Source organism: Thamnophis elegans, chromosome 2 (assembly GCF_009769535.1).
Source record: "Thamnophis elegans isolate rThaEle1 chromosome 2, rThaEle1.pri, whole genome shotgun sequence".
NCBI lineage: Eukaryota > Metazoa > Chordata > Lepidosauria > Squamata > Colubridae > Thamnophis > Thamnophis elegans.
The window spans coordinates 48379126-48393528 of record NC_045542.1 but is presented as its reverse complement, the minus strand read 5'-3'; the positions used below and the strand labels follow the sequence as shown (position 1 = coordinate 48393528).

At 39.3% G+C, this 14403-nt stretch overlaps 1 protein-coding gene across 1 annotated transcript in view; it reads right to left on the bottom strand.

Annotated features, from left to right (window-relative positions):
* The window catches only part of DNAH17 (dynein axonemal heavy chain 17), a 150911-nt gene that overhangs the window by 102917 nt on the left and 33591 nt on the right, over positions 1–14403 (bottom strand). The window contains 11 exon segments of the mRNA XM_032239003.1: positions 728–819; positions 913–1260; positions 5970–6092; positions 7057–7305; positions 8431–8582; positions 9449–9530; positions 10151–10267; positions 10938–10987; positions 10990–11159; positions 11624–11792; positions 13266–13545. Of these exon segments, the coding sequence (XP_032094894.1) occupies positions 728–819; positions 913–1260; positions 5970–6092; positions 7057–7305; positions 8431–8582; positions 9449–9530; positions 10151–10267; positions 10938–10987; positions 10990–11159; positions 11624–11792; positions 13266–13545 (1832 nt within the window).

The window sequence follows — 14403 nt, the reverse complement described above, 5'->3', positions numbered from 1 at the left end:
TAGTTATTATTGTGAGAGACAATTATTTCCAAACCAAGGCCAGGCAGAAAACGCTTCTGTCTCCAAGCTCTAGCTGAAGAATTTTAGTTATTCAGAGTGGGGGACCTAGCACCATTTATAGTTGCCATTTAAAAAAACAAAAATTATAAATAGAAATTGGCACTGATGAAATGGTGCTTTTTTTTTTTTTTTTGCTAAAACGTGGACTTGCAAGAACTGTCACCCTATAACTGTGATGGCGAACCTATAGCATGCGTGCCACAGGTGGCACACAGAGCCCTCTCTGCGGGCACACCAGCTGTCATCCCAGCCCAGCTCCACCGTGGAAACGTGTGTGCCTCCCACCGGCCAGCTGGTCTTCTGGTTTCTGCTGCGCATGCACGGGATGGGGGTGGGGTACGTGCAGGGGGGGCGCATTGCATTTTGGGGTTTGTGTACATGCGCGCCCCACCCCACAACCCATTTTGGGTCTGAAAGGCCTCTTGCACCAACCTGGAAGCCAAAATTGGGCAGGGGGCATGGGTGTGTGGTGTGTATGCAGGTGGGGCAGGGTGCCTGCATGTGGGGTGCTCGCATTGTATTTTGGGGTTACCCGTGCATGGTTTGGGAATCGGGACCAAAAGGGTTAGCTATCACTGCCCTATGACTTGCTTCTGCTGCAAAAAAAAAATTCATTCTTTCTCTACTCTATTTTACATTTGCATTTTGACAAAATTAGCCTCCTGACCTTTGCTGCAAGCTCTCTAGCTTGTCATAGAGACCTGGTTTATTTGTTGCCTCAACCACATTGGGAGTTTTTACTGCATCCGCCATTAATATCTTTAAAGAGAAGAAAAATTTATCAGCCATTCAAGTAGTATTTTTTGCAATAGTAACATCACAGAATCAGTGCTTAAGAGGAAGTCTGCTTACTTTGAATTCTTTGTCAATGATATCAAAACGCTTTGAATCCTCAGGCAGCTGATTTCGAATGTCCTCTGAGCCAATGAAGATGCTCTCCAGGTGACTCCATGTTCTCTGGACTTCAAACCAAATGGCTATCACAGAGTCAGCAGTGGATAATTTCTGCTGCCAGCCGGAGACCTCCTGTAGGAAGTGGGACAGATACTTCGAAGTCATCAGAGTCTGGAGCTGCACTTGGTTCTCTTCAAGGGTTTCTACTAGTGCTTCATCTGCCTTCAGCATCATTGTTCCCGTCCTGTGGTGAGGTTCATGTTCAAACTGCATGGTTGACCAGGTACTGTCAAGAGCCTTCAGCACCTTTAAAACAATAATAAAAGGGGATAAACATTTTAAAAATTGAGGTATTGCAAATGCAGGTGGATTTCTTCCATTTTGCTAAAGCAAACCAAAGCAAGGCAACAATGTGAGAGAACCCACTCCTCCCTTGCTTGGTGTTATCCTAATCTGTTGAATTTACATATTCATAACACATCAACGACCTTGGCCCAAAGCTATGCCTGCTGGAATCATGAGAACTGAAGCCAATGGGATTCTTTATACACCATTTTCTTATTCGTGAATAAGGGATTTTAGAAAGGAGGACAAATATTAAAGAAGGCAGCACCATTCCTGGTCACAGTTGTGTATTATACCAGCTAATGAGGCAAACACAGCAACTGTTCCAGATTTTACACAGCAGGGTTAAAGATTCGCTTGAACTTATTTTATATGTTGTATACTCTATGTTCCAGAACAGTTCCCAGATAAAAGAACAAACAAAGCGATAACGCACAACAAATTACTCTGAGTAAAGCCAGCATGGAAACAGCCATTACAATCAGTAATGATGGCAAACTTCAAAGCTCTGCAAAGAATAAATATGTGTCTCCTTGGTGCCAAAAGGACAAGAAAACACAATGTCACTAATGGCTTTGCTAGGAGAGGGTTCTATCCGTGGGAAGAAGGACCCCTCCGCTAGTCATCCTTTCACCCAGAGAAAAGCTTCCATTTATGAGCTGAAGACAAATTGATGTGCAGCAGAGAATCCTTCTGATCCCAAAATATGTAAGGCTTTGAATGTTGCTCAGAAAAAATTAGTGGACTCCTGTGTACGATTTCAAACTAATTCCAATCTGATCGAATTATCCCATCTACTTTGAAATGGCCTTTGAAAAAAACCACTCTGCGGTCTTACTACCCTGTTTCCCCAAAAATAAGACCTCCCCGGATAATAAGCCTAATCGGGCTTTTGTGCACATGTGCTAAAATAATCCCTCCCCTGAAAATAAGCCCTCCCCTAAAATATTTAAATGCATGCACAGCCAGTCCCCACCATTTCCTGGGAGGGAAGGGGGAGAATATGCCCCACATTTCCCATCCATGCGGAATGGACTGAGGCCACTCCTGCAAACCCTAGCTACCGCACCCCTTCTCTTAGTGGCGGCCGCAAAAAGAGTGGCAGACCCAGCGATGCTAGGACTGACAAGAGTGTGCCAGAAACAGAGACAGAACTTCCAGCCCTCTCTGGATCAGCTGATCCACGGGCCGAGGTTAGAGAGCCTCCTGCACCTAAAAAATAATAAGACCTCCTTGAAAATAAGACCAAGCACTTATTTGGAGGGGGGGGGCAAAAGAAAATAAGACCCTGTATTATTTTCGAGGAAACACAGTAGTTATGTGCAGGTTCATTCCCTGTAAAAAGTAAGACAATTTCTCCTGGATGCCCGGGTATTTTTCAGTTTTAGTTTTTAAATAAGAATGTAAATAAAAAGCCCTTTCTGCAGACTACCGTTTGCAGTCAAGAAGAATATGTACAATGTCCTCAACAGCTAGTTCTTCACAAAATTCTTCATTTGAGACTACACAAAACCTCCCCTGTCCTACCATGAAGTCTACTTGTTTGAAACAAACTCTAGAAAAAGCTCTTCTGAGATACTAAGGTATATAAGTTGTTAGACATTTTTCTAACTGGGTGGCTGATTTGTATTGAAAAGACCACTTCAAAGACTTAACATATATTTAAGTGCTGCTATATCGTCTTGGGGAGGTACATCATTGACTCTTTGTTTGAAAGTTTTCTTGGCCTTTAGGATCCAATTGGAGGAGCCAATGTCACGATGTCACAACATGCAGTCTCGATACTCCAAGACTGCCGTTGACACTTTTGCCGCTGGACGGTCCATTGAGACCTAAACCATCCCGTAGAGTTGGCCATCAGGAAGATGAAGCCTTGCTGGTCTCAGGGACATTGCAAAGTCCCTGATCGACCCAAGGGAAACAGGCAGCCCCCAGGCTGATGAAGTTGGGACGGCTCCGGAAGGAAAGAAGTGAAAAGAGAAAGTGAGTCCATCTGGTGAGGTATATTTTCTATTTTGCGACAGACTGTCCAAAGAAAAAATGTTTTAAAGCCAAATTAGATCCTTAAGCAAAAGAATTGAGCGGCGAAATTAACCCTAATTGGATTGCCTTGTAAAGCTTTTTTTTCCTCTGTAACTATTCTTTGTGGATTGAGGTGCTCGCAACATTTCTTATTTCTCCTCTTAAAGTGAACGGATTGATTTGTTTTCTTCTGCTTTTTGTTGCTTTATTCCTTGACTTCTGGATTAAAACCTTCTTATTTTAACAATTCTTCGTATTACTTGTTATTAAAAGAAATCTAAAGAACTTTGTTTCCTATAAACTAGAGATAAAATTATAAAGTGAAAAGTAGCAACACTGCCCCTCGGAGATCAGAGGCTGGAGTTTTTGAAACAACGTATCTCTTCTCTTGCCTTCTTTGATTTCACTGACTTTGTAGCTGAAGGGTTTACAACTTGTTTACAGAAACTGATAAAGAGTCAAGGGCATGAATTGTTTTCACAGGTGCTTTTGAGAACTATTTTGGCAAGGAAAAGAAAGGGGAAAAAATAGAACCCTTCTCCTTTGAAGAGCATAAAAGAACTTGTGTTTAAGTCAACCTAAAATTAAAAAATAAAAGAAGCCTGGAAGGCTAGAGTGGCAGTGGCTATTAGTTTTTTTTTCTTTTTTCTTTCTTTCTTTCTTCTTTTTTGGAAACATGGATCAATATTCAGGTGAGGAAACATTAAAATTCCAAAATATCTTGGCTGGAATTCAAAATCTATTGGAAGGCTATGGGAGAATTGAGAAGAAGTTGGAAAGACTAGTCTTTCTCACAGCAAAAGATGATGGAGTTGGAGCCCCAAAAATTAAAAGGGAAAATGAAGATATAGAAGATAAAGACAAGACAATAGATGAATTTATTAATGGAGCAAATGTGGGTGAAAGTGGAAAGAAGGGATTACAGAAAAGGGAATTCAACAAATTGGGGCTCTACCCCAGATTCCAAGATACAGAAGGAAAAAAAATGGTAATGATGATGAACTTAAGAAGAGAATTTTTTTCAGAAGCAAGATTGACAACCAAAGACAAGTTAATTTTAGTAGCAGCTGGAGGGTAATGAGATTACCTGAGAAATCCTTCAAGCAACAGAGAGAAGTCTATAAAAACCTTACAAAGGAGATAAAAGGACGACTGACACCACAATTGGCAAGAGAGATAAGACTGTTTTGTTACTAGAAAGATACAGGTTGACAATGAAAGTTGATAATAAAAAATTAGTTGATTTTGGTGATCAGTAAGTAGGAATTTAGTAACGCTTAGATTGTTTTAGATTGTTATTAAATGTTTATTCGTTAACAAATAATTAACTATAATAACAATAATGAAATGATAATGGATACAGATTAGTGATATATACATGTACTGGCAAACTATTAAAAGCAATTTGGATATAAATTGCAAACTGCGACTTGGGAAAAATACCTGTACATTTATTAACAAATTTTTATTTAGATCTTGTCACAAAGGTGTAAGTTTTTTTTCTTTTTGGGGGGGTGTCTGACGAGAGGAGATGGGACATAAATAGTAAATGATCTTTAGCCAATTATAATAACAAGGAAATGTCAATGGACATTGTATAATAATATATACATGCTATGGTATTGGCAAAAGTAACTTGGATATAAATTCTAAACAGTGAGTTGGGGGGGGAAGGGGCGGGAAGGTTTAGAAATTTTATTAATTGACTTTTACTTAAAAGATGTGTTAAAGGTGTAATGTTATTGGATGATTTTTTGAAATAGCTAATGAATGCCATTATGTGGTTGTGTCTTTAAGTATGAATGATTTGAGGTAAAAGCATGTTCAAATAATTGTAGTCAAATGAGAATTGTGGTACATTGATAGTAAGATATACAAAGATTTTTGATTTAAAGTGTATAATCTAATATGAACTATAAGTAATGACTGTGGAAGAAATGCATGAAAGTTATTTGTAACCAATCGACACACTTTCTTCAAGATGTAATGAAGAATTATTCTTTTTTTGTGTTTTTGTTCAATTAAAATAAAATAAAAAACTTTTCAAAAAAAATAATTATGCCTATTTGCAATTACACTATATTAAAAAAAAACATTTAAACAGAGGGTGCAAAAGTTTATATGAAAAAGCAAACATTCAATCTTAATCAGTAGAATTGATAGGCTTATTTTAACTTTGGTTTCTAAAAATGCTTAATACCAGAGGTGGCATTCAGCAGGTTCTGAGCAGTTTTGGAGAACCGGTAGTGGAATTTTTGAGTAGTTTAGAGAACCGGTAAATACCACCTCTGACTGCCCCCACCCCCATCTATTCTCTGCCTCCCAAGTCCCAGCTGATCGGAAGGGAATGGAGATTTTACAGTATCCTTCCCCTGCCACTCCCATCAAGCCATGCAGAACGGTAGTAAAAAAATTGAATCCCACCACTGCTTAACACTGTACAATGTTTGCTTGCTTGCTCCCTAGCATGCAGAGCCTTGGTCAGATTTATTCTCAGCTATTCTGAAAACATCGAACAGATCCCATGGTGAAGATTTGCCCACACAATGAAGAAAGGAATGAGAATCACAGCTGTGTTCAATGTCATTTCAAACTGTTCTGTACCTATGAGGGAGTAATTAATGGTCATGGCATGAGACAAACCATACCTTTTCCATCCCAGATTCTTTCACAGCCTTATCTACAATGCTGCGAACCTCATCTTCAAAGTTGTGAAGATTCAGCTGAAGGAGGTCTGCCAGTGTTGTTTCCTCAGACATGATAAACTTCACCTGGTGCAGAAGACATGTTAGGAAGGACAGTCAATCAGAGCAGAACATTCTTCTGTAGTTTTTCTTTTCTACTCTGCAATTTTATAATAATTGCAGCTTCAATTTATATTCAGATTAACAACAAATCAGAAGAACCAATGTTTGGATCTAACAATTTTATGACTTTACTTATAGTAGATTTATTTATTTAAAAGACTTTATATAGCTATTATTTTTTATAACTCTAGGCAGCTCACAATACAATAATAAAAACAATTTTTAAAATATAGTTTTTATGTTGTGGCTCGGCAGGAACCGTTGGAGCTGCCACCAGACTCGAGAGGTCTTATGAGTCGGCCCTGGAAGATGCGGAGGACCCTGGACAGGGTTCTGACTCCGAGCAGGGCGCAGAGAGACTAGTTGGTCTCCAGGTGACGCCTGAGCCTTGGATCAGTGGGGAGGAGACAAGAGTGAGTGATCCAGAATACACCTGTGAGTTGTTCTGGGATGCATGCCGTCGAAGGGCTACTCGGCGGCAAGAACAACTGCAGGAGGTGATTACACTCAGCTGATGCTCATTAAGATCCTCTCCTGATTATAAAAGAGACTGCTTGTGCAACGCCCTTCTGCAGAAGTCAACGTTAAGGATTAACAGGAAACAAACTTGGCAGGCTAGATTGCTGCCAGAGTTTGTTTGCATTGCTGCCAGGTTTTGTAGGACTTGCTGCTGGAGTGCTTATCTCTTTGTTTATGTGGCTTGCAGCCAACTAGAGTCTGGACTGATTAAAAACATTCTCATTTACGTTGGTTTCGGCGTTCATTCCTGGATGGAGAAGGGGGGGGGGTCAGAACATTTTTATATATATTATTTTTTGTATTTCACTTTATCGGAACACTTCAAATTTGTTGGTGGAAGATCAAAAATTAGAAAGAGGATGAGGATGACAATTATGGTGGGCCTTTGTTTTAGCCTACATTAGATTACCTGGGTGGCCTCCATGAGTTCTTTCCAATGTCTATCTCGGATAGCTGGATTCTGGAGGTCACTGACAGCTCGAAGAGATGTGATCATGTTCTTAACTGTATTATCAAGTCCTATAAAAGCATCCCACGGTCTCATTTCCTTGTCCAAAGTTCTCACATCCTTAGCAAATTTCTTGCAGTCAAGATCCATTTGTTCAACATTAATCTCTTTCCACTTGGTTGTCTTCCAATCGTTAATGCTTTCATTTACCTAGATGGAAATGTATGTATGTGTGCAATCTTTGACTGGAGAAACAGTATATTATAAAACTTACGTTGAATCATTTTGAAGGCTTCAACAGATTTTACAACTCGAAGGAGAAAAAAAGCAAGGAGATATCTATTTGAATCCTTTACTACTATTCATTCCTATGCAATGCAAATAATGTGCTATTCAAACCTACTTCTCAGTAGCCCAAATAGGTCCATTCAAAATAAAGGTTTTCCTGCATTAGAAACAGAGAGCACAGAGCTTTAAACAATTTGCTATTTAATGGCTGCATAAGCAAGTTGTTTGTGGGTGCTCTGGTGGCAGATAATCAATATCTCCAGAAATAAGGATAGAAAAATCCCCCAATGCCAAGAAGTTGGAAATAGTCATAAGTGTTTGTAACAAGCCACCTGATATCAAAGTGGTGGCTCAAGGGTGTGATGTCATTATGCAAGTGACAACATTTTGTAAGGATTTTATGGTGTCTGACACAAGCATATACATCATGAATTTTACATGGCAATGCCATTACCCCAGTATTGTCATTTTTCTCTTCTGCCTGCCTTATGGATACACACACAGATAGCACTTTGGATTGTTGTGAAAAAACAAGCAACTTGTTTATATCAACAGGTCACAGGACGCCACAAATAAGCAATGCGGCAAGGCACCCACTGTTCTCCTTCAGATCCTAGAGAGAAGCCAAGCTCTTCTCCTACACAGTTAGTTCCTCACCCTTCACAAGAGCCCATCAATTGCAACGGCTTCTCATAATTCCCATCAAACATTCAGGTTGATGTCTCTGTCCTACACATAGAAGATCATGTTGTAACCATTAGAGAAATAATATTGTGTTTGTCAAAGACCCTGGCAACACTTCCACTTCCAAATAAAAGTACAGCGATGGAGTCACTCAAAGAAATCAACCAGCAGATTGTCAATGAAACAAACAAACAAACAAACAAACAAACGACTTGGGTTACAGGAGAAGCAACATTGATCTGACTTGGGATTTTCTTCCCTTGGTGCTTCCCTTTTTCTGCTTTTTGATGTGACAAGACCTGTCCATTTTGGCTCAGGGTTTAGCGCTGATCCTATTCCACAAATGACACTTCCAAGTCTTACCAAGACTATCATGTCCCAGAGCTCCTTGAGCAAGCGCACTTCCTTGTGGCATGCTTTTAGCTGCTTGTAGTCTGGAACAGATACTTCAAACAAGCCTGCCGATTTGGATAGGGCTTCCATCTCTTTTTCCATGCCCGTAATCATTTTTGTTGCTGGAAGCACACAACGAAAAAGCATTGGTTTCCACTTGCTGAGTACAGAGGTTAGACCTTTACTGTCTTTCTATCTTAGTAGCACTAAAGCAAGGAACATTACAATAAATATCTACAGAGTGACACTCCAGGCCATCTTTCAAGACCTTACTGAAGTTTTCTTGATGCCTGATTGATAGCACATGTGACAATTATTAACTGACATACATATCTCAACAAAGGGAAACAACAGAGCTCAATCGGTCTAGGAATTTACTATGGCACTAAAAGTACTGCACATGTATTAGAGCAGTTGTTCTTTGAAATCCATTCAATATTGCCCAGATAGACATTTCGACATCTTAGTACGGCGCTTCCCAAATCTTTTCCTTCATTACCCTACATCGCTTATCAGAAAGTTTTATCAAACTTGATGACCAGTTGTAAGTCCCTTCCTTCAGCACTGTTGTAACTTCAATGATCAGTGAATTGTAGCTCCAGGACAGTGGTTCCCAAACTTGGCAACTTTAAGACTTGTGGACTTCAACTCCCAGAATTCTCCAGGCAGAGCTACCTGGAGAATTCTGGGAGTTGAAGTCCACAACTCTTAAAGTTGCCAAGTTTGGGAACCACTGCTCTAGGACTACCAGTATTATAAAGACAATAATATTTATAATTTTATGTCATTTCAACAAATAACCATGGTAATTTCAGTGGTTTGCAAATGCTTTGGAAAATTTTTGGGCATATTTTAGTACATGTGACAGTCTTCAAGACAATGTAAATGTCTGGTTAATGCAATTGTGTGTTGTTATTCCTCCCCCCCCCCAACTTGGGGTATTTTGCCCCAGGTTTGGGAAGCGCTGTTTTAGCAGATTATACCTTGCTTAGGGATTTATATGGGTCTGGATCAACAAAAGTGAAAGGTGCCTCAACTCGGAATTTCTCTCTGAACTCATGTTGTTTAAGCTGAACAAAAAAGAAAGAGAAAGGAAATTTGAACAGGTAATTAATAATGGTTAAAATGCAACACTGGAACACTTAAGGACCTCCTCCTTCAACCAGAATTGGCCTGTCCAATATGAAAAAGTTGCTGCCAGTCCCCACTACCATCAGAACAGAAGGGCTGGAGCTGAGAGGAGATGCTTAGTTCATCGCTGGAGATTAACTCCCTTAACCTGGTTGGCCTTCTGAAAGAATGAGATTGGGCTTTTCTGGATGACCTTTTTAAAGATAGTAAGATAAGCCTTAAGAATTGTTTCTATGTTACACTTGTCACAGTTAACAGGGTATGCAGAGTCAGCCTATTGCCCCCAACAATCTGGGTCTTCATTTTACCCACCTCAGAAGGATGGAAGGCTGAGTCAACCTTGAGCCTGGCAAGATTTGAACTGCCAAATTGCAGTCAATCAGCAGTCAACAGAAGTAGCTTGCACTACAGCATTCTAACCACTGCGCCACCATGGCGCATAATGTGACCAAACGGAGGGCAGGTATCCATCTTAAGCCTCTTTCCTCCCCTCATATGCTTAATCTATGTTATACTTGAGGGAATTTGAGCAATGTTGGACCTTAATCATAAAACATACCTCAAATTGTTGGCATTTTCTTCGGATAATTGTAACTTCATTGGCCTGCAGAGGAGCCACATTTTGTTTGACTTGGAAGGACAACTTTTTGGTATTGTTCCATTGCTCTGGCAATTCCTAAAAAAGAGAAGAAAAAGAGAGAGAGAGAGGGAGAGAGAGAGGGAGAGGGAGGGAGGGAGGGAGGGAGGGAGGGAGGGGGAGAGAGAGAGAGAGAGAGAGAGAGAGAGAGTGAGAGTGAGAGAGAGAGAGAGAGAGAGAGAGAGAGAGAGAGAGATTTTGTCCATGCAGGTGTGAGAGACCTTTGGATGAGGGGAATAAATACAGCCTATTATAGGTAACATGAGGAGAAAAAAGAAAATAAAGAAGTCAAATAGCTAAATAAGAGGATGAACACATTTGTTGGGGACTTGCTCTAGTCATATTTGTGACTTTTCGAACACCAATTTCAGCAGAGTGAACAGTAAAGAAATGTGTATACAACACAGCACCTATGCAGATCACATGGATCTCAAAGAGCTGAAACAGAATTATAGAAAGGATCCCTGCAGATTGTGCAAATTTAGCGTTTAATTAGGTATTTACCTTCCTAAATTATTATTTTTTCTCTAAATGTTCTGTACTTCTTTCAACTCCAACATATAGGAACTATAAAAACGTTTTGATACTTGTGATTGTTTATATTGTACAAAAGGAATCGTATCATTTTATACTATATCCAAATACTTTTTTTAAAAAAGATAACTAATAGCTAATTGTTTCTAGTGAAAATTACTGCTGGCATACTTACATGCAACTGCATATGGATCTCTTCAGGCATTTCTTCTCCATACAATTTAGTAATTCAATAGTCTGCTTTAGAGGCTCAAACATATTGTCTGTAGCTACTTGTCTTTCTTTGACTTTCATCAAGTGTGCCATCACTTCAACAAGCCCATCGTAGTCACCCTCTTTCACTGGTTTAGTTAAGCCTACATTTGCCTCTTTCATGAAAGCAGCAAGCTCCTGGAGGCTACAAAGGGCAAAAAATTGATATTCTGGCTTCCTTCAATGCGGTAATACATTGATTTGAACTTTAGAGGAAGTAGCCATGTTACTCTAATTTACAGCAAATCTTTAAAGTGTTTTTGTATAAATACCATAAACTCACATCCTCATGTGGAAGTGCCCACCAACTCAGATTCCTTTAAAACTAGATTAGACAAATTGACAAAGGATAAGGCCATCAGAGATTACTAGCTGTCATCTTGTGTGCATTTTCACAATCAGAATCAGCGTGTTTATTCGGTAAGTTGATAGCTAATTCAAGTGTGAGAGGTGTTGTTACATGGGTGGGCTACTTGTGGGCTTCCCAATTACAAATAGCGAGTTTCTGAAGGTAATCACTGTGATTGCCTTGAACACACTCCATATTTGGGGAGGAGGAAGGGTTGTGTTATCAGATGCTTGGAAATTGTCAAAATCTTCCGATCCTACCTATTAGTGACATGATTGATGAGGTGCTGCTTGAACATTAAACTCCAGCGTTTGATAGTGTTCAGGAGTGCTTGCTTGAAGGGCCGACAATCACTTTGCAGCCAACCATTGAACACTTTGGTATTATCAAACTTGGATACTTCTTCATATAGTTTTCGTATGTATCAATCTAGGAACAAAACAAAAAAAAGTTTCGAAAAGAAATGGACCTAGCAGAGGTACGATTTCTACATAAAACCTTCCTGCTGCCTATCTTTTCTGAGGTAGACAGCATAAACTCTTTCACTGATGGGCAAAACATAGATGACTGGAGGATAAATGTGTCCTTACAAAGTCTGCATTAGTCAACTTCCCATTACTGCCACAGAATTGAAAAAGGTAAGGAAAGGCTATCTTTTCTAGGACAGAGTGCCCTCTTCCGGTTGTAGATGATTAGCAAACAGACTTTACAAAAGATGAAGAAAAGAAAGCACAGGTACTCAGGACAAAACATTCTTAGGTTAAGAAAAACCACCTTTGATCATATGATATGTAAAGGACATAATGTATTCAATGTATTAAGAATGGGAATTATTTGAATGATGATTTGAATCCTATGTATAATTGTAAGTATTGACCATGTTATACTGAAAAGGTTTTTTATATATTAAATGGACTAATGATGATGTAATGAATAATTTTTACATACATGAATTGAAATGTTCAATAACTTACTTGGATTATCAATGGGAAATTATTTCTGGAGTTGAATATGCCACACTATAAGTATTGTATAGTCTATGGAGGATTAATATTAGCAGTAACTTGAACACATAATGCTCAATGATAATGATGTATTAGTTATGTTGATGGATAACCAGTGATCTTATTTTAAATTGTAAAAACTGATGCACAAAAGTTTGTAACCAAACAACATGCTTGACGAAATTGAGGAAAGTTTTTTATATGTGTTGTTTTGTTTTTGTTGGATACACACACACACACACACACAACACACACACACCACCTGCCATTGACATTTGGACAATTTATGTGGTGATCATTATTAAAATGTAAAAATTAGAAGGAACACCAGATGCATATGGAATGGAATGGAATGGAGTGGAGTGGAATAGAATAGAATAGAATAGAATAGAATAGATAGAATTCTTTATTGGCCATGTGATTGGACACCTAAGGAATTTGTCTTTGTGTGTATACTCTCAGTGACATAAAAAGACAGATACATTTGTCAAGAATCATAAAGTACAACACTTAATGATAGTCATAGGGTACAAATAAGCAATCAGAAAACAATCAATATAATCAAAAGAATACAAGCAACAAGTTACAGTCATGCAGTCATAAGTGGGAGGAGATGGGTGATAGGAATGATGAGAATATTCTTATTCAAATCAAATGATAGGAATGAGGTAATAGTCTATGATCAAATTTGGGACTTATAAAGAAAGAGGACTAAACAGAGAGATAGAAAGAGAATGATTGAAATGAGGCCACGTGAAAGAAGACAGATGACGTACTATTACCACCCTTATTATGCAGTGATATGGCCATTATGGGGTTAAGGAAACGGGGTAGGAGATATCCCCATAATATTGCACTCTATGGTTTACCTCAGATAAAGATGAGAGTCTCCCTTGACCTATCCATCCCCTCCTCTTCTAACCTGTAGTTGGATTGCTCAAGAGTGGGTGCAACATGTGGCAAGTACTCCCTCCGCTGTGAGATTCAAGCTCTTCCTGTGTGAGAGCATGCCCAAAAGTCAGGAAGCGCTGCATGAATTCTTGGGGATCATCCATCCAAAGGTAGGAGTATTTTTCGAAGGAGTCTTGATATTCCTCGCCCTGCTTCATGGCATTCACCACAATGTTAGCCACTTCCTCCCTCATCTCCATTAGTTCTCCATTATCTTCCAAGTCAGTCTGCAAACATCAAGGACAATACTGGCATTAGGCAATTACATAAAGCAGCTAGTTTCCACCTGTTAAAAAAAAAGTCATGTGTTGTATTAAATGAACCTTTATGTATTTGTTCTTAATAATTAGAGTATTCCAGGGCTGCTTCTTTGCTATCTATTGAGAAGGAGCTTGTGTTGCTGCTCTTTCATAGTACCTGTCTGTTTCCCCATTTTGTTTTTAACTATAGGAGAAATTTGCAGGAAATCTCTATCTGGTAACAAAACGTATAAATCAAATAATTATAAGTGGGGAAAGATCCCTTGGGGCAACAATGTGCATTACCGTACATGAACATGTTGCAATGGTTATATGTTTTTAATGGTAGAAGAGGATTTTTTTCAAGATAGCTACTGTTGAAGCTGCTGAACTGGGGCAGGGAAGGTCCACGTTCAGGTTCCCACTCAATCCTGGAGCTCACTGCCTCACTCTTCACACATTGCTATTTCTCATCCCAGCTCACACAATTATTTTGGGGACAGAATGAAGAATGCCTGCAATACTACCTTCCCACAGGAAATCATCACCACTATTAACATCATGGCTAGTGAGCTGTCCTTTGACTCAACCCTCCTCTAAAAAAAAAAAAAGTAAGAGATGTGCACCAGCCCATTAATACCAATTTACAATGCTCGTGATTTGTTGTGCTGCTTGCTGTTGGCCCATTATTTGCTGTTGTGCCCATTAATAGCTGTTGTGCCCATTATTGCTATTCCTTGGGTGTTCAATTAGCAATTGCTTAAAGAGACATTGTGGACATGGTGGCTCAGGGGTTAGATGCTGAGCTTGTCGATCAGAAAGGTCGGCAGTTTGGTGGTTGAATCC